Source organism: Rattus rattus, chromosome 6 (genome assembly GCF_011064425.1).
Source record: "Rattus rattus isolate New Zealand chromosome 6, Rrattus_CSIRO_v1, whole genome shotgun sequence".
In the NCBI taxonomy this organism is placed as follows: Eukaryota; Metazoa; Chordata; class Mammalia; order Rodentia; family Muridae; genus Rattus; species Rattus rattus.
The window spans coordinates 146,141,084-146,165,582 of NC_046159.1; the positions used below are offsets into that span (position 1 = coordinate 146,141,084).

At 38.9% G+C, this 24,499-nt stretch overlaps 1 protein-coding gene across 2 annotated transcripts in view; it reads left to right on the top strand.

Moving 5' to 3' along the window:
- The first annotated feature begins 22,339 nt into the window (after positions 1 to 22,339).
- Hgf (hepatocyte growth factor) overlaps positions 22,340 to 24,499 on the top strand; it is a 69,023-nt gene continuing 66,863 nt past the window's right edge. The window contains exon 1 of one of the 2 annotated variants that reach the window (XM_032907056.1): positions 22,340 to 22,607. In XM_032907056.1, coding sequence (XP_032762947.1) covers positions 22,517 to 22,607 — 91 coding nt within the window. In that variant the 5' untranslated portion in view covers positions 22,340 to 22,516. The remainder of the gene's footprint in view (positions 22,608 to 24,499) is intronic. The other variant, XM_032907055.1, reaches the window with a different exon arrangement.

Below are 24,499 nucleotides of genomic sequence, written 5' to 3' on the forward strand. Positions count from 1 at the left end.
GTCCTAACCACAGTGTCCTTTGCCTTACAGAAGCTTTGCAGTTTTATGAGATCCCATTTGTCGATTCTTGATCTTAGAGCATAAGCCATTGGTGTTTTGTTCAGGAAATTTTTTCCAGTGCCCATGTGTTCCAGATGCTTCCCTAGTTTTTCTTCTATTAGTTTGAGTGTGTCTGGTTTGATGTGGAGGTCCTTGATCCACTTGGACTTAAGCTTTGTACAGGGTGATAAGCATGGATCGATCTGCATTCTTCTACATGTTGACCTCCAGTTGAACCAGCACCATTTGCTGAAAATGCTATCTTTTTTCCATTGGATGGATTTGGCTCCTTTGTAAAAAATCAAGTGACCATAGGTGTGTGGATTCATTTCTGGGTCTTCAATTCTGTTCCATTGGTCTATCTGTCTGTCTCTGTACCAATACCATGCAGTTTTTATCACTATTGCTCTGTAATACTGCTTGAGTTCAGGGATAGTGATTCCCCTGAAGTCCTTTTATTGTTGAGGATAGTTTTAGCTATCCTGGGTTTTTATTATTCAGATGAATTTGCAAATTGTTCTGTCTAACTCTTTGAAGAATTGGATTGGTATTTTGATGGGATTGCATTGAATCTGTAGATCGCTTTTGGTATAATGGCCATTTTTACTATATTAATCCTGCCAATCCATGAGCATGGGAGATCTTTCCACCTTCTGAGGTCTTCTTCAATTTCTTTCTTCAGTGTCTTGAAGTTCTTATTGTACAGATCTTTTACTTGCTTGGTTAAAAAGTCACCGAGGTATTTTTATATTATTTGGGTCTATTATGAAGGGTGTCGTTTCCCTAATTTCTTTCTCGGCTTGTTTTTCTCTTTTGTGTAGAGGAAGGCTACTGATTTATTTGAGTTAATTTTATACCCAGCCACTTTGCTGAAGTTGTTTATCAGCTTTAGTAGTTCTCTGGTGGAACTTTTGGCATCACTTAAATATACTATCATATCATCTGCAAATAGTGATATTTTGACTTCTTCTTTTCCGATCTGTATCCCCTTGATCTCCTTTGTTGTCTGATTGCTCTGGCTAGAACTTCAAGAACTATATTGAATAAGTAGGGAGAGAGTGGGCAGCCTTGTCTAGTCCCTGATTTTAGTGGGATTGCTTCAAGTTTCTCTCCATTTAGTTTAATGTTAGCAACTGGTTTGCTGTATATGGCTTTTACTATGTTTAGGTATGGGCCTTGTATTCCTATTCTTTCCAGGACTTTTATCATGAAGGGGTGTTGAATTTTGTCAAATGCTTTCTCAGCATCTAATGAAATGATCATGTGGTTTTGTGCTTTCAGTTTGTTTATATAATGGATCACGTTGATGGTTTTCCGTATATTTTAAACCATCCCTGCATGCCTGGGATGAAGCCTACTTGATCATGGTGGATGATTGTTTTGATGTGCTCTTGGATTCGGTTTGCCAGAATTTTGTTGAGTATTTTTGCGTCAATGTTCATAAGGAAATTGGTCTGAAGTTCTCTTTCTTTGTTGGGTCTTTTGTGGTTTAGGTATAAAATTGTGGCTTCATAGAAGGAATTGGTAGTGCTCCATCTGTTTCAATTTTGTGGAATAGTTTGGATAATATTGGTATGAGGTCTTCTATGAAGGTCTGATAGAATTCTGCACTAAACCCGTCTGGACCTGGGCTCTTTTTGGTTGGGAGACCTTTAATGACTTCTTCTATTTCCTTAGGAGTTATGGGGTTGTTTAACTGGTTTATCTGTTCCTGATTTAACTTCAGTACCTGGTATCTGTCTAGGAAATTGTCCTTTTCCTGCAGATTTTCAAGTTTTGTTGAATATAGGCTTTTATAGTAAGATCTAATGATTTTTTTGAATTTCCTCTGAATCTGTAGTTATGTCTCCCTTTTCATTTCTGATTTTGTTAATTTGGACACTCTCTGTGTCCTCTCGTTAGTCTGGCTAGGGTTTATCTATCTTGTTGATTTTCTCAAAGAACCAACTTTTGGTTCTGTTGATTCTTTCTATGGTCCTTTTTTGTTTCTACTTGGTTGATTTCAGCTCTGAGTTTGATTATTTCCTGCCTTCTACTCCTCCTGGGTGTATTTGCTTCTTTTTGTTCTAGAGCTTTTAGGTGTGCTGTCAAGCTGCTGACATATGCTCTTTCCTGTTTCTTTCTGCAGGCACTCAGCGCTATGAGTTTTCCTCTTAGCACAGCTTTCATTGTGTCCCATAAGTTTGGGTATGTTGTACCTTCATTTTCATTAAATTCTAAAAAGTTTTTAATTTCTTTCTTTATTTCTTCCTTGACCAGGTTATCATTGAGTAGAGCATTGTTCAGTTTCCACGTATATGTGGGCATTCTTCCCTTATTGTTATTGAAGACCAGCTTTAGGCCGTGGTGGTCCGATAGCACGCATGGGATTATTTCTATCTTTCTGTATCTGTTGAGGCCTGTTTTTTGACCAATTATATGGTCAATTTTGGAGAAAGTACCATGAGGAGCTGAGAAGAAGGTATATCCTTTTGCTTTAGGGTAGAGCGTTCTATAAATATCCGTTAAGTCCATTTCGCTCATGACTTCTCTTAGTCTGTCTATGTCTCTGTTTAATTTCTGTTTCCATGATCTGTCCATTGATGAGAGTGGGGTGTTGAAATCTCCTACTATTATTGTGTGAGGTGCAATGTGTGTTTTGAGCTTTAGTAAGGTTTCTTTTACATATGTAGGTGCCCTTGTATTTGGGGGCATAGATATTTAGGATTGAGAGTTCATCTTGGTGGATTTTTCCTTTGATGAATATAAAGTGTCCTTCCTTATCTTTTTGATGACTTTTAGTTGGAAATTGATTTTATTTGATATTAGAATGGCTATGCCAGCTTGCTTCTTCAGACCATTTGCTTGGAAAGTTGTTTTCCAGCCTTTCACTCTGAGGTAGTGTCTGTCTTTCTCTCTGACGTGTGTTTCCTGTAGGCAGCAGAATGCAGGGTCCTCGTTCGTATCCAGTTTGTTAATCTATGTCTTTTTATTGGGAGTTGAGGCCATTGATGTTGAGAGATATTAAGGAATAGTGATTATTGCTTCCTGTTATATTCATATTTGGATGTGAGGTTGTGTTTGTGTGCTTTTCTTCTCTTTGTTTTGTTGCCAAGACGATTAGTTTCTTGCCTCTTCTTGGGTATAGCTTGCCTCCTTATGTTGGGCTTTACCATTTATTATCCTTTGTAGTGCTGGATTTGTAGAAAGATGTTGTGTAAATTTGGTTTTGTCATGGAATATCTTGGTTTCTCCATCTATGTTAATTGAGAGTTTTGCAGGATACAGTAGCCTGGGCTGGCATTTGTGTTCTCTTAGGGTCTGTATGACATCAGTCCAGGATCTTCTGGCCTTCATAGTTTCTGGCGAGAAGTCTGGTGTGATTCTGATAGGTCTGCCTTTATATGTTACTTGACCTTTTTCCCTTACTGCTTTTAATATTCTTTCTTTATTTTGAGCGTTTAGTGTTTTGACTATTATGTGACGGGAGGTGTTTCTTTTCTGGTCAATCTATTTGGAGTTCTGTAGGCTTCTTGTATGCCTATGGGTATCTCTTTTTTAGGTTGGGAAGTTTTTCTTCTATGATTTTGTTGAAGATATTTACTGGTCCTTTGAGCTGGGAGTCTTCACTCTCTTCTATACCTATTATCCTTAGGTTTGATCTTCTCATTGAGTCCTGGATTTCCTGTATGTTTTGGACCAGTAGCTTTTCCGCTTTTTACATTATCTTTGACAGTTGAGTCAATGATTTCTATGGAATCTTCTGCTCCTGAGATTCTCTCTTCCATCTCTTGTATTCTGTTGGTGAAGCTTGTATCTACAGCTCCTTGTCTCTTCTTTTGGTTTTCTATATCCAGGGTTATTTCCATGTGTTCTTTCTTGATTGCTTCTATTTCCATTTTTAATTCCTTCAACTGTTTGTTTGTGTTTTCCTGGAATTCTTTCAGGGATTTTTGCGATTCCTCTCTGTAGGCTTCTACTTGTTCTCTAATGGAGTTCTTCACGTCTTTCTTGAAGTCCTCCAGCATCATGATCAAATCTGATTTTGAAACTAGATCTTGCTTTTCTGGTGTGTTTGGATATTCCATGTTTGTTTTGGTGGGAGAATTGGGCTCCGATGATGCCATGTAGTCTTGGTTTCTGTTGCTTGTGTTCCTGCGCTTGCCTCTCGCCATCAGATTATCTCTAGTGTTACTTTGTTCTGCTAATTCTGACAGTGGCTAGACTGTCCTATAAGCCTGTGTGTCAGGAGTTCTGTAGACCTGTTTTACTGTTTTCTTTCAGCCAGTTATGGGGACAGAGTGTTCTGCTTTTTGTGTGTAGTTTTGTCCCTCACAGGTCTTCAGCTGTTCCTGTGGGCCTGTGTCTTGAGTTCAGGCAGGTCACTTGCAGCAGAAAAGTTGGTCTTACCTGTGGTCCCGAGGCTCAAGTTAGATTCGCGGGGTGCTGCCCACGGGCTCTCCGAGGTGGCAGCACCCAGGAAGATCTGTGCCGCCTCTTCCAGGAGCCTCCGTGCACCAGGGTTCCAGATGGCCTCCGGTGTTTTCCTCTGGAATCAGCAATGTGTGTAGAGAGCAGTCTCTTCTGGTTTCGCAGGCGTGTCTGCCTCTCTGAAGGTTTAGCTCTCCCTCCCACGGGATTTGGGTGCAGAGAACTGTTTATCCGGTCTGTTTCCTTCAGGTTCCGGCGGTGTCTCAGGCAGGGCTCCTGCCTCACCTGGGCCCTCTCCCACGGGAGCCCAGAGGCCTTATACAGTTTCCTCTTGGGCCAGGGATGTGGGCAGGGTGGGCAGTGTTGGTGGTCTCTTCTGCTCTGCAGCCTCAGGAGTGCCCACCTGACCAGGCGGGAGGTATCTCTCCCACGGGTTCTGGGAGCAGAGAGCTGCCGGGCCGGGATCCGCTTATCTCCTTGTACAAAGCTCAAGTCCAAGTGGATCAAAGACCTCCACATAAAACCAGGTACACTGAAACTAATAGAAGAGAAAGTGGGGAAGAACCTTGAACACATGGGCACTGGGGAAAATTTACTGAATAGAACACCAAGGCTTTATGTTTGGAGAACAAGAATCGAGAAATGGGACCTCACAAAATTGCAAAGCTTCTGTAAGGCAAAGGACACCGTCAATAGGACAAAATGGCAATAGATTGGGAAAATGTCTTTACCAATTCTACATCTGATAGAGGGCTAATATCCAAAATATACAAAGAACTCAAGAAGTTAGACTCCAGAGAATCAAATAATCCTATTAAAAATGGCGTACAGAGCTAAACAAAGGATCCTCAACTGAGGAATATTGAATGGCTGAGAAGCACCTAAAGAAATGTTTCACATTCTTAGTCATCAAGGAAATGCAAATCAAAACAACCCTGAGATTCTACCTCACAGCAGTCAGAAGTGCTAAGATCAAAAACTCAAGGGACAACAGTTGCTAGCAAGGATGTGGAGAAAGAGGAACACTCCTGCATTGTTGGTGGGATTGCACACTGGTACAACCACTCTGGAAATCAGTCTGGAGGTTCTTCAGAAAACTGGAAAGAGTACCCGAGGACCCAGCTATACCTCTTTTTGGGCATATACCCAAAAGATACTCCAACATATAACAAGGACACATGTTCCACTATGTTCATAGCAGCCTTTTTTAAAACAGTCAGAAGCTGGAAAGGACCCAGATGCCCTTCAACAGAGGAATAGATACAGAAAATGTGGTACATCTACACAATGGAGTACTACTCAGCTATTAAAAACAATGAGTTTATGAAATTCTTAGGCAAATGGATGGAAGTAGAAAATGTCATCCTGAGTGAGGAAATCCAGTCACAAAAGAACACACATGGTATGCACTTACTGATAAGTGAATATTAGTCCAAAAGCTTGGAATACCTAAGAAAAAAAATTCACAGATCATATGAACTCAGGGAGAAGGAAGACCAAAATGTAGATGTTTCAGTCCTTCTTTGAAGGGAGAACAAAATACTCAGGAAGTGGGGACAAAGAGTAGAGTACGGCCTGAAGAAAGAGTCAGAGACTGCCCCACCTAAGGATCCATCACAAAGAAGCTACCAAACCCAGTCACTATTGCTTATGCCAAGAAGTGCTTGCTGACAGAAGACAGAGATACGGGTCTCCTGATAGGCTCTGCCAGAACCCTACTGATTCAAATAAGGATGCTTGCGGCTAACCATTAGACTGAACAAGGGAACTCTAGTGGAGGAGTTAGAGAAAAGACTGAAGGAGCCAAAGGAGTTTGCAACACCATAGGAAGAACAACAATATCTACCAACCAAACCCCACCAGCACTCTCAGGGACTAAACCACCAACCAATGAGTACACATGGAGGAACCCATGACTCCAGCCACATATATGGCAGAGGGTGGCATTGTCCAACATCAATAGGAGGAAAAATCCTTGGTCCTATGAAGGCTCGTTTCCCCAGTGTAGGGGAATGTCAGGGTGTTGGGGTGGGAGTAGGTGGGCAGGAGTGGGAGCATCTTCATAGAAGAAGGGGAAGGGAGAGGGAATAAGGGAGGGCAGTGGGAAGAGGATAACATTTGAAATATAAATACATAAAATATCTGAGAAAAATAAAATTAAAAAAAGAGGAAAAGAAAAAAGAATTATAGCATGATACTTTGGAATGACAGCATGATGCATGCTGTAATTTTGGTAGAGGATTTGAAGAAACTAGTCATTTCCTGATTAAGTTGTGTATAGACCACATAGATGTTAACATTAAATTTATTTTTTGTTTTTCATTTTTTTCAGAAAGTAATATTTTTTAAACTTATTTATTTTACACATCTGAGTACACTGTCACTGTCTTCAGACACACCAGAAGAGGGCATCAGATCTCATTACAGATGGTTGTGACCACCATGTGGTTTCTGAGAATTGAACTCAGGACCTCTGCAAGTGCAGTCAGTGCTCTTAACTGCTGAGTCATCTCTCCAGGCTGGAAAGTAAGTAATATGTTTAAAAACAGACCCGTAAAGTCGTCCCACTTTGTCCTAAATCAATGCTTTATAATTTTTGATTAGGAGCTTTTAAATACCAATTTTGTCTCTTCCCTATGGAAAACTCATGTTCCATAGTTTTATGACTGGATTCTATAACATGGTTTAAACCACAGTGGCATAGAGAAACACAGCAAGCGCATTAGCAAGCCTTTGGGGAGGTAATTTATGACTTAACCGAATGAATTTCAATTGGTGTTTTGTTATAGGTGCTAGGAATCAGTCTCAAGGCCTTGTGCATGGCGTGGTACTAGTGATTTTTATCCCTAGCCTTCAATATTTCTCATTCTTAAATGAAACATATTGCTTCGTTAAATATTAAGGTATTTAGTTTTGAAAAAATGTTAGTAGGCTAGACATGCTTAGTAAGCTGCCAAAAGTTTTGTAAACAAAAGAAACACAGTTTGGCAAGGTTACTCTAAGAATGATATACCCAACTACTGACTATTTGAAGAAATATTTTTGCATTTATTATATGGACTTTACTTTATCTAAATGCATCTTGAACATGTGCAAATATAACAATATGCATACTTATTATCATCAATATGTTCTTAATTTATTATATGTAAATAAATGCAAATCATAGTATGCGAAATTTGGAAAGCACTTGATTGTTTAGCTATTCATGATGAAACGGTCTGGGTCCAATATTCCCCATCTAATATTATTATCTGGAGCAATATGACCAAAGAATTATTTACAAACTACCATATTAATTCAAGCTGTGAGTAAGAGCTGGGTGCATAGGTCAGTAGTACAACATTTGCCTAGTATTAGTATACCAAGCCTTTGAATCTTGGAACTGATAAAAATGACAGAGGTAGAAACTAATACAGAGCATTAGGGTATGTGGCAGTTTCATTGGGGAGTGATGTTTTGTCTCTTGTTCATTTGAATGGCAAAGATTTACCTATTGCTTTCTCCCGTTAAGAGACAGGAGATAAGAGGGGCAGGAGGCAAGAGAGGAAGGAGGCAGGTGTGTTTGAAAGTCATTTTGCTTCTTTGTCTTTGCACATTTATGATAGATAAAAATTAGGAAATGTAGGGTTTCACCAGTAACTGCAACCTGCTTTGGGCCGGTTGAATTTAAGTGGTTATTTTTCTTACTCATTTTAAACTTCCTTCTAAAGGAGGGTTTCTTTTTCTTTCTTCTTTCTTCTTTTGCCTTTGCAGAGGCAACCTGCCAAATGTTAATAAATTTGGCGAGGTCTGACAGGTCTGTTTATATATTTGTGAACTATGAAGAACAGGGGGGTCCTAAAGCTGATATGAAAAGAGTGTAAGGTGTCACTTCGGTAATTTAAAACACATTCCTGGACAGTTATTTTTTGCTCCTAATGCTATTGCAATTGAATTGTATTCCTGTTGAAAAACAAAGAGTCTCTGGTTTTGAATGTGGATAAATATTTCAAAGATTTTTCTTCATGTATGCCTTTGTAGTGTTCTTTCCTTCATTTTCATATTTCAAAAAACTCTTAACGATATGTATCTTCTCTGAATTATTGTACAGTTCATCTTGGACGAACAGCCAAAATATGTATGATTAAGTATTTACCTGTTATAGCTTCGTAACTGAATCACATGTAAATCTATGAGCTGACATAACCTTGTAAGTACGAGTTAAAGAAAAGATTACATGGAAAAATTACACCGTAAAATTATTGCATTTCTGAGGATTTATTATGTGGGAATGGTTTTACTACACAGTTTTAATACTGCTGTAAAATATATTTGTGCACATTTATACTTTATTACTCATAAATATCCACCAAGTAGGTAGAAGGAGGGTCACGAAGCTGCTGAGAAAGTAGTAGTGAGAGACCAAGAGACTGCAGTGGCAAAATTCGGAGGAGAGATGATTGCATTTGGATGGAAATAGTGCGCTGCATCAGCAACAGTGCATAGTTCATTGTTATGGGGATAAAACAATACACTGTTATCACAATGGTCTTTCCATTGTTCTTGATATATAATAGCTTGCCAATAGATAATAGGGGAGCATTGAATCTAATTGACACCACTATGGTTTTGAGTCCATACAGAGACAAAGTAAGTTCTATTCTGCCTGTCTGTAGGTGTACATGTTTACACAAGTGTGTACATGTCAGTGTGCGTGCGTGCGTGTGTGTGTGTAAGTCTAAAGTCAAAGTCCTTAATCCTTCATTACTTAATTTTTTTGAGATAGGGTTTCTTACCAAACCTGGAGCTCTTTGGTGCAGCCAGACAGATTGTCCAGCAAGACTCAGAGATCCACCTGTCTTTCCCTCCCCAGCACTGGGCTAAGAATGAATAGTTACAGGACTGCTCTTGTGTACATCCTATAACTTATGACCACCTTAGATAATTGGGAATAGGTTTATTGTTTGATTGATTTTGGGAGGCAGAATTATGGTGGAACTTGAGATCAACATGAGGGAGGATTTTTTAACGGTTCAACAAGTCAAGAGCACACAAAATTGTATGAAATGATAATGAATTTTTTTTTTTGGCTGTGAAGAAGAAATAGGAGAGAGAGAATGACTATGATGGTTGAAGGTGTTGTCAAAAGCAATGGATTAACTCGGAGGCTACAATCAATATTTTATTATAATATCTAAGAAATGTGTTTAATCATTTACAGAGTTCTTGAGAAAACCTCAAAGTGACATAGAATGATGTGAGCGGTTTGGCAACCACAGAAATGACTAAGATAAGTAACCACCTAAGAGGGAAACTTCTTATTGTCAATGGACACATTTCTACTTTCAGTTCTAGTTTGGAACTGAAGAGATCCCCTCCCTTCCATCTCTAAGATGCTGTGCTGTTTTTTTCCCCTTTCTTTACAGGTTCAGAGCTTGGACATTTGAGCTTTTATCTAACTTTATTTGCATTATAATCTAAGATTTGCTGTTTTTAGTCAAAGTCAACACTCACCTGTTAAATTGAGATGGAAAAAGCACGATCACTCAAGCCTTGTTACAGAGAGTAAAACCATATCAGAAAGCGTGAGATACACAATGGGCTTAGAGTAGAAATGGAATTGAGGATATTTTTATTTATGGTCTAGATTTGATTCAACTAAATATTTCCCAAAACTTAATATGAGAGATAGCCCAAGAATTTTGCATACATATTTCTTACATGAGTGAAAATGATATTTTTAGCTATGGAAAACAGTATAAATATAAATAACTGGAAAAATATGGATATTTGGCTATTGTTGACTGACAATGCTTGAATTCTAGGAAAGTTGAAGAAAAAAAAAGGAAATACACACTGAGCTATAATTACTCATCAGTTAAATCATTACAGTGCAGTTCAGAAAATAGAAATACAAAATTAAAAAAAAACTTGAAATGATAATATGTACATATGCATATATATTGCATATAAACTTTAAAAACTATACTCAGGTTATTGTTAACATGACTTATTCCTAGAACGTAATTTCTTCTTTGAATGTCTCCTATGTCTTTAAATGACTTCATATCTATTAGTACATAGAGAGTACACAGTAAATACAATTGTCATTTCCAGGCAGGTGCAAAAATTGGAGATTGTTTTAGGATATAATTTATATTCGTAATAAGATATATAAATACAATAGTCATAGAAGGCATAGTAAGTGGGCAATAAGAAAGGGGAGGGGAAAATACGTTCAATTACTTACTTTACACCAGACTTTATCCATTTTCTAAAACCAGTTTTTCTGTTCTCTGTTCTTTTTAAATAAATGATGTGGTTTTTTTTTTTCTTTCTCTGCTACATCAACTTTTCTATTACATTTTGCACAAGCACTTTGGAACTACATCCCAAAGGAGGCTCTGTGAAGCCTTAGGGTATCAGATAAACTTGTACTGGACAAATGCCAGCAGCATAAAAGTGTCTCCAGCTAGGATAATACAAGTTGTAAATTCCTCCTTCCTAAGGAATCTCAATAGATAAAGGACAAGTTAGTTTTGCAACTTCCCTTTTCAATGATACAGATCTCTGTCTTTCAAAATAGTGCTATTGTTTGCTAATCTTCTTGCAAAGTCAAGTGTAATTTTGGGGCTTTCTCCAGATCTCTTGAATAAACAGCACATTGCAACACGTTTCTCTCAGAGAGCCGTTAATGCATCATTGCACAGGCAAGGAAGAGACTGCTGGGAGGCAAAGATTGCCATCAGAACCTAATGAGGACAAATTATTTCTTTAGAAGGAGCATCCTTGGTAGAGCAATCACTCAATCAAGACTACATTTAACACTAAGTGCACAGCATAGAAGTAGCTTAAAATCTGAAAAGTTTCAAACAGATGGACCACTCAGGGAGGTACAGCCTACATGTTACATTTCCAATGTTGTGGGTACAGATTACAACAAATTTGGTGCCTAAAAGGAACACAACTACATCATCTTTGAAATTTTAAGTTTTTAAGTCTGACATCATTTTTACCAGGGTGAAGACAACATGATTTCCAGAGAGAATTCATTCCTGGAGGATCCAGGGGAGAATTTCATACTCGTTTCTAGTCTATATAAGCCGACAGCATTCAGTCTGTGGCTATCTTAATAGATCTTTAAAGCCAGTCACTTTGACTTGATCCCTCTGCCATCACACATTTCTCTGAACATGGCTGGGACATTTTCTTTGATGTAAATACCTCATGGGATGGACACACCTGGTTGCAAAGGTGCTGGAGTTTGGTTCCCAAATATACCCTAAAAGTCTTATGTTAAAAACTCCATCACCAGGCCAGTGCTTTGGAGGGATGGTAGAATCTTTAGAAGTGTAGTACAATGTCTTTAGTTCCCTGGGAATGTCTCCTTTGATGGAGGGAGTCATGGGGCCTGACTCTTCTTTGCTTTTGACATGCTCTCCTCTTCAATGTGTTCCATTGCTTTTAGGGACAAAACAATGGTGCCCGTCCTGTCAATGAACTGGAAGGTTCAAAATTACCAATCAAAACAAACACCCTAAGTTGTTTATTTATGGTGTTTTTGTTATGACAATGAAAGCTGAAAAACACAGAGAGATATTAAACAATCACTTCTTGTCCCATGCATGCAAAGTCATTTCTGCTGTGTAAGGTGTCATAATTTGGGAATTAGGGCATCGGTACCTTTGGTAGGCATCATCTAATACAACATGGAAAAATCCCCGTGTAATCAATAAAAGTTGGCAGGGTACTCCATAAATATTTTGAATCAATGAATGAATGTAAAGATGTGTAAAGTAATAAGGGTATAAGAAGAGTGTGTTTAGGGTCTTGTACATTGTAATACTTGTATAAAACCATCTGACTCATGTGTGGCTCCAGGAATATCATAAAACCATTTCAAGTCACAAGATATAATGATCTCGATGTAGAATTTGTAACGTATGCATATCTATACTATTGAATGGCTTTGGAACAATCAAAACGAATTCTAGTGTCCAGTGTTAATATCTTGCAAGTTTTAGTATTATAAACCACAGGCAAAGAAAAAAAGTCTTTTCAATGAATTGTCACTGGGTGTATCAACTACACTCCAGGCAAGTACTCATGTCAAGGGGTAACTGGACAGCACACAATGAATTCCATGGTTTTTATTGTGGACATGGATCTTGGATTTTGTTCCAAACCTACATAAGAAGATAAGTATTAGAGAAGTGGAATCTTTTAGAGTTCAAGAAAACAAACCCTTTCTGGTTTTATTTGTTTTGCCAATTGGCAGATCTTAGGTAAGTTAAAGACCTAGTTGTCTTCTCTCTCATAGTAGGCCAATCTTGGAATCCTTTATGATATTTCTCTCTCTCTCTCTCTCTCTCTCTCTCTCTCTCTCTCTCTCTCTCTCTCTCTCTCTCTCTCTCTGTGTGTGTGTGTGTGTGTGTGTGTGTGTGTGTGTGTGTGTGTGTGATTTTGCCTAAAACTAAATAGTAAATTTGCTATTTCTTGTTTAGTTTAAAGCAGTGGTTTTCAACTTTTCTAATTCTGTGTTCTTTTAATACAGTTCCTCACGTTGTGGTGACCCCAACCATAAAATTATTTTCATTGGTACTTTTTAACTGTACTCTTGCTACTGTGATGAGTCGTAATGTAAATTATTTTTGGAGATAGAGGATTATCAAAAGGGTCATGATCACACAACAAAGTCATACACAAAATACTGAATAAGGGCCTACTCGGAGTCTACACAGTTGTTTTAGCATTCTATTGCTGTGAAGAGACACCATGTCTATGGCAACTCTTATTTATAAAAAGCATTTAATTGGGGCTTGCTTATAGTTTCACTCCAGCTATTAAAATCATGGTGCAAAACATAGCTGCATGCAGGCTGACAAGGTGCTGGAGAAGTAGCTTAGAGTTCTTCATCTGGATATAAAGAGGGAGCAGGAGAAAGAGAGAGAGAGAGAGAGCACAGCTCTGGGCCTGGCTTCTGCTTTTGAAACTCTCAATGCCCATTTGCACTGACACACTTTCTCCAACAACGCCACACCTCCCAATCCTTTAAAACATGCTACTGCCTGCTGACCATTTATTTATGGCTTTGAACCAACGTTGGCCATTCTCATTCAAACCAACACAGTAGTTTTTGGTAGTTAATAAGTTATACTAGACACTGTGATAGGCTCCTGATTACAACATAAAAAAATTATTCAATCACATACTCTATAGACAGTAGTGAACTGCTATCTTTTGAATTAAAAAAAAAGCTAACATTTTAGCAATGAGCAATTTAATCAATACGAATGTTTTGGATCAAGCATATTATTAATAAGACTGTCAAAATGTTTTTATGTTGTTAAATTATCTACTTAATAAATTTTTCATTGGCAATATTTCATATGATGGATTTCTGTTCCTTTTCCTTGACATGAGTTAATATATGGACACATGAAAAACCTAATTCATATTTGGTTTCACATAAAATTTATTATAATATTAGCAGACATTTTGGATTAAATAACTGTAAAACTCTAAGGGATTCTCTAATACCACTGTGCCAAAATCATGTCTTCACTCTTTATTTTAAATTAGGTGTTTTCTATTTGAGATATCTTAAGTATTTTAGTATATAAAATAATTCTAATAACTAAAACTGAGTGAATCCTAAAATGTGTCGTTTGTGTTTTGTGTGCCTAATTCTTGTAACAAAGAATTACAATTCTATTTTAATGTTATAAATATAACACGCATATCTGTTGCAATTGCTGTTAGTGTAACTTTCCAAAAGAGTACAGCAAATTAATTTTTTTAGATTTTCTAGTCAGCAATTGGTATAATTATATATATGATCTGACCATCTAGTGTGGTTTTTACATTATCTTAGTATGTTCATTAACCAAGAAACAAATAAATTCTCAACAAGAACCATTAACAGCAAGGCATTAAACCTCTATATCATGGAGAAATCCTATATAAAAAAATTAAGTAAAGTACTCTTTTTTGATAAGTAACACTCAAGACAATCCGGACTTGAAAGATGTAATAATGTTGAAGAATTAAATACACATGAAAGAATGTTAGCACAGCTTTCAGTGTAAGGAATGCTAGAGCAATGTATGGCTTGTTTCTCCTTGAGAATTCTGCAAATGTTCATATTTATATCAAAAAAATTTATTTAATCAACCATGTACCAAGAGGCTGTGCGAATTCAATGAAATATTTTGTTTATCCAGGCAAAGAAATTTTGTTTTTTTTCTTCTTCTTTTTAACCCAAGTGTGTGTGTGTGTGTGTGTGTGTGTGTGTGTGTGTGCAGGTGTGTGTCTGAAGGTAAAACAGTCAAAGTAGGCACTCAACCACTGAGCTACATCTCCCGCCTCAAGAAGGTTTTGTTTTGTTTTTGAAGAAAGTTATAATCTACCCTCCTTCGTAGTGGGTGTTCTGCTTAATGTCATCGCCTATTCAGTATATGAGGCGTGATTCTGTTTTAGAGGTATGGTGTGAGAACATTTGGCTCTTTTTTCATTTTTTCTCTTTTCTTTCTGGATTAGATTAAAGCTTTGGGAAAGGTACCTCATCTGTCCTTTACACTTTACATTTTCTAGAATTTTGATATTTCCCAATAGCTTCATTGCGACTTGTAAAACCATGTGAATGGTTAAATTGTTTAACCATAGCGAAGTCAAATAATTAAAAAGCACAAGAGTTTCAGATACCATGGATTGATTCTTCATATCCAATGTTCTATGTCTAGAGAAAAGCCAAGTTTCTGGTGGATTTGATAGTCCCTTGGTTCTCTACCGTCTCCATAGGTCCAAGGAAAGCCAATAACCTGAAGCTCAAGAAAAAGGTAAGAAGTCTGCCTAGGACTCTACCACTTACCATGAGGATTCTAATAATTAAAGATTAAGGGACCCCTGTGTAAGCTTTTTATAAACCTACAGTACTGCCACAAACTATAAATCAAATGTAAACTCAGCCATTCAAACACGTACAAAGATTAATATGTTATATAGGACCACAATACCATCACATTGAATAGGTAGCAGGTCATAAGTAATTGTAAGTGCAGCCAATATACCAAATGAATTGTGTACAATATAACATGTTTGTGTGTGCATGTATGTATGTATGTATGTATGTATGTATGTATGTATGTATGTATGTATGTATGTATGTGTGTATGTATATGTATGCATGTTTGTATGTATGTGGAGCCTTTTCTCCCAAGTTTGAAACATAACTCTGGTGCCTAGTGCCATCTGGCAAATGGAGTTGCCCTCAGATATCCCCAAGACCACAATAAACATGCAACATGTACATATAGTGAAAGAGAAACCTCGATTTTATGACATGGCTTTTAAGATGCAAGATGAATGGATTAAACAGTTGCTTTGAAAAATCCCTCACTGCGAAGACTGCATTTTTGGGAGCGTGCACCAAGTATGTTTTTCTTCTCCTCCAAATCTTCACTGAATTCTGAAGTCAAACAAAAGAAGGCGATTTCCCCCAATTCCTGTATTTTACTGATATGCCTGGGTTCACATGCCAGGTGTGGCGTGCTTAGGGTTTATAACATTCGGGTACTTCAGATTTAACAAAGCAACCAACACCTGGAAATACATAAAAGCTGGCCTCTAAGCTCAAGGTGATGAGTGTTAGTTAACTAGGCCCTCTGGATCCAGAGAGCAGTCCCACGTGTCTCAGAACACAAAACCTAAGAAGCACCATCAGAGTTTAGTTTCAGCTCAGATTTCCCAGGGCTCTCAACGCCTGTCTTCTCTCGACTCCCAAAGGCAAGCAGGCCTCAAGCCGTGCCTGCTTTAGAACAACCTCTCCATATGGACTATGGTATCACAGCTTTGTAGATGTTAGTGAGCCATATGAAATTTTTCCTGCTTCAGCTTCTTTAGCAGGTTTCTAGAGAAACAGTGACCCTTCCACTTTTATAAACATGACAATTCCTACCCTTGATGACGTACTCCAACTCTTCCTGCCATTTTCCAGGAGGTTGTATTGTGGTCTCACCACAAATTCTGCAACAAATTTCCTGAGGGTGTGGCCAAAGTCATGGGGGGGTTGGTGAGGGAGCCTATGAGTTGATTGAGAAACCAGTAGAGTTATTTTAGAGATTCATCAATATTGAACTAATTAAGAAAATCAACTTTGCCTTAAGTCTATAATGTGTTCTAAAATCCTGTCACTTGTTTCCAATTAAGTCAAGTGTTTCTTCTGTAAAGCACAAAGACTTGCCATGTTCTTAACGCCCAGAGACTGCTTGGCTCTATGCATTATATCACATTCCTCAGTAGACAGGTGTTTTGTGAAAAATAGTTATTTGGAAACATTTTTCTTGTGACTGTGTTCTCAAGGCTTGTGTCTCAAATGAAGAACTTGACATGTCTTCCAAACAATGAGTTCTTCTCTGTCCTTGTTTCTTGGCGTTCAGTAAAACAGTTATCATTGTTCCTAGTATCTGAAAATATGACAGTAAGTATTGGATTTCACGTTACCAAACACTTGTTAGTATTTCTGGGTTGCTTTTATTTTGATTTTTCCTGTTATTTCCTGTCATTTCTTGCCATTGGCTGGTTGAGCCCATAATCACCTTTAGATGGTATTTAATGAACCATCCCAGAATAATCAGTTTCATATACAGGGATTCTATGAAATGGTGGGTGTGTTGCTTCATTTTTGTCAATTTAATACAAACTTACACATATTTGGGAAGAGGAATCTGAATTGAAACATTGCCTCTACTAGATTCGCTCGTAGGCAAGTTTGTGGGCATTTTTCTTAACTAATGGTTGCTGTTGAAGGGCCTAGATCACTGCTGGCAGGCACCACTGGGCGGGTGGTCCTGGGTGGTATAAGAACGCAGGCTGAGCCAGCTATGGAGAGCAAATTAGTCAGCTGCTTTCCTCTATGATTTCTACTTTGGTTCCTGCCTTGAGTTCCTTAGATGACAGACTATAAGCTGCAAGCTGAAATAAATCTCTTCTTCCACAATTTGCCTTTGGTTCTTATGTCTATCAGAGCAGGAGAAACTTAACCACAAGAGAAAATTCTATATCCTCATTATCTCCTATGGAAATTGTTAACTAAACATGTGGCCACCCTACACCACGGGTGAAGCGTTTTCTTTTTTTCCTCAATTGGTACTACTTAACTTAAACTTAAATCCTAAAAATAGCTTGTGTAAAACACACAAGACTATCTGTAGCCAACGTGTTGTACTGCCATTGTATCTGCACTTCAGTAATTCCTAAGTGATGCAGCATTTCACGTGCCTGGTTTCTCTTTTGGCTCAAACATGTTTCGCGATTCCAGGTAGCAATGCATTTTGTAATGTTTTCTACAGCAAGGGCGAATCAACATTAATTATCCAACAGTGAGGTGTAAATGAAAAGCAATTCCAAGAGGCAGAAACAAACAGTGAAGAAACCAGAGGAAAGGTGAGCAGTGCCACACGCATGTGTACATAGGAAAGAATTCACACACATGCAATGGGAGACTTTAAGGATGGAAGGAACTTTGGGAATCTCTTAATATAGAGTTTCTGTTAGTATTGCTTCAAATCCTGCTTTATAAACTATTTAGCCTAAACTGAGTTACTTTTCATAACTAAGCCTCAGTTTCATTATTTGTAAATTAGCGACATTATTAACACTTAAATATACATAGCTCCTGCCCCCCTCTTTTCTCTAAAAAGAAGGAAGACCGAGATAAAAGTAGAAAGTGGTTAGCCAGTTCCTACTAGTAGTATCCTGTTTTGGTGATACAGAGGCTCAGTATTAATTGTAATTATCCACGAATAAGTTTAATATGTGACCCAACTAGAATTTGAAACTGGTCATATGAATGACTTGAATCTAAAGAGGGCCAATCAGAAAATGGTGTGTGTCAGTCTCTCACGCAATGGAATGATTTTGTTCCTATGCAGGGAACTCAGGAGAGGTCTGAGACCACAGGATCCATCACATCACATGTTAGCTTGTTCAGTGTCACCTTTATACGCAAATCACTAGTGTTGACAAAGGTGGGCTTTCAAAAAGATAGCAGCCTACGTCATTCCCCATGCTTCAAGAATTTGAATTAGGGCCTCACACATGCTAGGAAAGCACCCTACCTGGCATGTGTTCTAAAGGCATAGGCGGCCTGTACAACGTTCACTAGTACACACTTTTTCTTTCAATCCATCTAAATTCCAGGCCACACAAGAGAACTCAATATTAGGACAGGTTTCGAATCCTAGATATCTATGATGTGCTTAAATAGTTTCACAAATTATGGCATACAAAATACTCTTTTAGAAAACCTCTCATTTTATAGAAAAAATTAACAAGTTTGAGGGGCTTATAAAAATATTAACACTTTGCAGTTAGCATGGGAAGGGGAAAGCTTTATGATTTAGAAAGAGAATAGCCCCACAGGCAGAAAAATGGCAGTGTTAGTAACTTATTAAATTTAGGTAATCCATTACAGATTTAAAGACTTTTAAGTTATTTATATATGTGTTGAAATTGTTCTTAGAGATGAAATCTTACTATGTTCACAGGCTTGTCTTAAAGTCAAAGCATCCCATGTGGCTGGGATGTTAACATGGTCTAGAATGGCCCCAAATGTTCAAATATATAGGGAATTGATTGGTAAGGATTAGGAAGTGCATCTTTGTTGGAGTAGATGTGTCTTTTTGGAGGAGGGGTGTTACTGCAGGTGGGTTCTGAAGCTTCAAAAGCATCAGGTCCAGAGTCTCCAAGCCAGTTGCATGCCTATCTGGACCTAAGGCTTTCAACTACTGCACCAGCACCATGACTGTGTGCTTCCTGCTATGATGATAACAGAATAGCCCTCTGAAGCTGTTAGCCAGTCCTCAATGAAATGCCTTTTTTTTAAAATAAGAGTTCTCTTATAAAAGACAAAAAATGTCTATTATTAGTGGGAACACATACCTTTAATCCTAGCATTTGGGAGGCAGAGGCAGGTGGATCTCTGAGTTCTAGGGCAGCCTGGTGTACAGAGTGAGTCCAGAATAATCAAGGCTACATAGAGAAATCCTTTCTGGAATGCCTCCCCCCGCCGCCCCAACCCCCTCCCCCAAAAAAGGAGAGTTGTCTTAGTCATTCTGCCTTTACACAGGAGGAGAATAGAAACTAGGACAGCCCTGTATCAATATTCCTCTTGTAATTTATTATTGAGTATTTCTTATATATTCAGTTTTAGACTGACTTTGGTCATTACAAACTTTATTAGGCAATTCTAGCTACCCATGAGGTACACATGAAATACATTTATTATTTCCTATAGAGTATGGCCAATCTACTTGACACTAACAAACACCTGATTATTAACTATTTTCTCACCTTGGGCAATTCACCTGAGTATAAACAGCTTTCTTAAGTTTTATTGACCATAAAATGGGGACTATAATGGGTGGTCCTTCTTATGTTTATCCCAAGGTTTACATGAAACAATAAGGACTTAAAATGCTTAGCATGTACTAAAAGACCAGTGAATATTAGCCACGGTTTCAATAAAGAGGAACCAATAACTTGTCAGAGTAAAATAAAAGGAACTGATAATTTAAAATAGGTGTAGGGTATTTATTGTACTTGCTGACAATTAAATTTATGAAAATATCTGTGTTGCTGCTCTGTTTTTTATCACAGATTAATTCAGTCCTAATCTTTTAAAAATGCTTTTATTAGCAGATGTTAATTACATATATAATGGTTTCCATTATGACATTTTGACATAGTATATTCTGATCAAATTTACTGCCAAATCATCATTTTCCCATCCCTGTCCTTCTCTACTGTTCCCCTTTCTCTTCCCAGAGAGCCCCCTTTCTACCTCTAAAGGTTTTTATTTTGTGAAGGATGGGGTGACCAATGAGTGTCATTAGGATGGATCACAAGACTGTGGCCACCCACATAAGAAAATGTAATTCCTTCAGCAACTATTAACTGGCCATAGAATGAGAAGACCCTCAGGGAGGGCGAGGTCCTCATGAGAGAAGAGAAACAACAGAAACATAGATCACTTCAGTCCATTCATTCTACCTACAAATTTACAGGGGAAACTGTTTCCTTAAAATCCCCTTTACTCTCCAACAAAGCTCTAGACATGCGGTAGGGCAACTTAGAGTCGTGGTCGGTGATAATATGGAAACTGAGATTTTTAGAAGAGGCACATGCCCGCTTTAAAAGTAAAATAGACAATAGGAACGTGGGAGGGAAACTTTTAAGAAGTGTGCTTGAATTAGCTTTTATACGCAGAAGCGGTGAAAAAAAAAAAAAAAAGAACATCGGGAAACAGGTGATAGGAAGTAGATCCTTTGGCATTGATGGTTCTTCCAAAGTCCCCGAGTTCAAGGATAGCCATCTGCAACTCCAGTTCCAGGAGATCTGATGCCCTCTTTTGGCTCCCATAGGCAATAGGCATGCAAGCGGTACACAGATATAAAGGCTGGCAAAACACTCATATACATATAATTAAAAAATAAAGTCCTTCAAAGGAATTCTCCTTCATCGCTAGATACTCCACAGCCCCAGGGACCTATCAGCCAGCTTCTTTCTTTCCTTTCTTCTCCCTCCCCCTTGTTCTCTTTCCTCTTCCCTTTTCCTACCTCTCTTCCTTCTTTCCTACCTTTTCTCTTTTCTTGCCTCCCCCCTCCCCCCCTTCCCTTTCTCTTGTCTCTGCAGGTAGCTGTAGTTATGCTGGAGGAGGGTGAAGAGCTCTGCCTTTGCTGGTGGAGGCGGAGACAGGCCATCCTGCTACCGACTTTAATTTTGCCCTTGGTTACCTCTGTAGGGTTGCAGGCTACTCCAGAGAAGCTCTCACATTCTGTTGACTTTCTCTTTCTCTAAAGAGGTATTCGTTCTTCTGAGTATCCATCTCAGAAACACTGTACTCTGTTCTCTGACACATCACAGCACCCTTCTGGTGTTGTAATAAAAGGAGAAGTCTGGGCAATGATCTCACCAAAACGTGATACTCAGGGATCAGAGCCCCTGTGCTCCCTCCCTCCCCGAAGACCGTGATGCTGTGGGTGTTTGTAGGAGGAAAGAGGTTGAGATCTTATTTAGGAATAAAATAGCCCAATGGGTCTCAAGTGAAAGTCTTCATGCATACATACTGACATGTGGACATATGTGATTGTGTACAAGGTCAGAAAAACCAGTATCTGTTTGCTTGGCAGGGATAAGAAACGGGCCATGACTGTCCCTTAGATGGTTTAAGGGAAATTATCAACAGATACATCAGAAAACAGACATTTGAAAAATGTATTAGGGATCCTTTTGCAGTGGTTTGGGGATAGCTCTTCTGAGGAAAGCCCACTGGACAGGGCAATTTTCTGGCCCGAAACCCTGAGTGTTTTGTTTCTGTTGCTATCTCTTCTCATCCCTCAAGACCACACCCTTTTCTTACCTGCCCTCTTTCTACCTGGGCTCTGCCCCCCTGACTCCTTTTCTCCGCTCTTACTCTCCTTAAAATCCCGGGAACTGGGGTCAGTGTTCATCCCCGAATCTCTCCAACACTGCAAGCTCGCAGACTAGGAGCTGGGGCTCATTTGGCAGAAGGGCTGCTCCGCTCTCTTCTTATGCTGCTTCCCCTTCCTCTTTTCCCAGATAGATATGTAAACACATGCATTTTCCTGTTCAAACGGGGCGAATTGGTGTTCTGCCTGTGCCTTGACTTAGCGATTGGGCTGAGCCTTGCTCCTCCCTTCCCTACTCGGATAGGAGCCACAAGGATCTGGAGCTCAGGCTTCTAAATTGCAGCTGGCCTCGGGCCAGGTGACCTTTGCTTTGTAAGTTTCTTTCTGGGAGGGGGAGTGAGTGGAGTGGGGAGAGCTGGGATCTGTTGCTTGTTGGGGGGGGGGGGTTAAGGAAAGGAAGGGGCTGGAAGAGAGTAAAGGGCTGTTGTTAAACAGTTTCTTACCGTAAGAGGGAGTTTAGTCCTAGATCTTTCCAGTTAATCACACAACAAACTTAGCTCATCGCAATAAAAGCAGCTCAGAACCGACCGGCTTGCAACAGGATTCTTTCAGCCCGGCATCTCCTGCAGAGGGATCAGCCTGCTCGAACTGCAAGCATGATGTGGGGGACCAAACTTCTGCCGGTCCTGTTGCTGCAGCATGTCCTGCTGCACCTCCTCCTGCTTCCTGTCACCATCCCCTATGCAGGTAAGTTTACTTCTGCTTCATGGAGATTGTGGTTGCTTTAAGTCTCCTTCTGACCTTGCGCTTTCCTTCCAAGAAGCTCTCTACCCTATTTCCAGCATCTTTTCTTAATTCCAAGGGTGGTGTGGGGCTTCCAAACCTCTCATTTTGCTTTCTTTGGACATTCCTTTTCTGTTTGAGAAACATTTAAAAATAATTAACATCTCTCAGTGATACCCCCATCCCCCCACCAGGCCCCACCTCATTTAGCCAAGCAATCCAAAATTATGGGATAGGAATGAAGTGCTAACACTGGCTGGAACTTTGCTGGTTTGGCCAAGTTTTAAAAACGAAGACAGATTCTGAATTGAAGAGAGGAGAGTGATGGTCAATTTAACCAGGGACTCATTTCCCAAAGGAGAATTTCCGATAAGGGTCCATCCACTCACCCTTCGGGTCCAAATTTTGACATTATGCAGGTCTTCACTTGGAGAAGGTGGATTAAGTTCTGAGTACAATGAATGTTATAAAAATGAAACAGAAAGCTTTCCTCTCCAAGCTCCCCTTCTGGGGATGGGGGTGGGGGTGTAGGCATGATCGCTCCTGATGCTGCAGTGCAGGGAGGAACACTAATGTGACTTGGATTGATGCAGTGGAATTGTCCCTGTCTTACTCTGATTTGCAGATTGAGGAGGAGACTCTGGGACTTGTTCAGATTTCCTGGGCATTTAGGGATCTCATCTGCTGGTATAGGAAGTTATCTCTTATTATCAAGAGCAGAGGAAGCATCTGCATTTGGTTGTGTTATTATTGTAGTGGCTTGTCTGGGTTGCCAGCCGGAGAAGGCAGTGAACTTTAGGGTAGGCACAGGGAAATAAAGGCTGTAAGAAATGCACAGCCAACAACAGATAGGTGACCTTTTAAAACTGAGAAAACAAAGAAACAGCCTCATAATTTGAGATAAGCGCACTATGACATTCATCACACCTCTAATCTAGTATCCGATGCAATACAAGAAGAAGCTAGTGCTAATAAAAAATATTGAACCCACCTGTTTTTTCTGCACTGGGGAGAGATTCCTTGTGGGGAAAAAAAAAGACACTTTGGAAAGGGGCCTTTGAAACTGTGTAGGTAAAGTTTCTTGATCAAGTGGGAAAGAACTTAAAGATGTGTCACATTAAGGTTGATCTTATTTATGGGTGTTAACCTACGTTTTAACCTTGGTCCAGTTTACCGGTTTCCCTTTTCGATGATTAAAATGCTATTCCCTGGAAGTATGATTACCTGAGCTGAGCTGAGCTAATGCAAGATTTCAGTTTGGAAAACCCAAACAGTAGATCGACCATAGACAATGTCTATTTGTTTCTGGCGTGCATCACACAGTTTTGGCAGGAGACATACATTTGTAATTATACTTCACTTTGGCTAATGTTGAAATGACTGTGTTTCCTGAGTGTAGAGAGAGTGGCCTGAGAGTATGTTGGCAGGCCAGGGGAGGCCCATTGGGAATTACAGATATATGCTATGAATAATTTCTGAAATGGATAATGCTAAAATTGTCATCAAAAGAGGCGCCACATTTGCTGTGTTTGCAACCTTGTTTTAACAGTTTCCATGTTTTAAATAACTTCCATAAAGGAGGCAGTTAGCTTTCTTAGAATATGTAATGAGAGTTTGTTGTTTGATTTTTTTTTTGTTTAATATTGGACAGTTAGTTTGTTGTTACTTGCATGGCTATTCTTCATATAGTTTAAAAAAAGCTCTATTATGCTGATAGGCAGTCATGAATAGAAGATATTATGTAAATACATTATTAAATTTTTGAGAAATATTTGATGTGGATGGTCCAAGTGGTTTTGATAGTTGATCTGCCACATAGTATTACTCTCTATTCACTTACACTAAATACTCTAAAC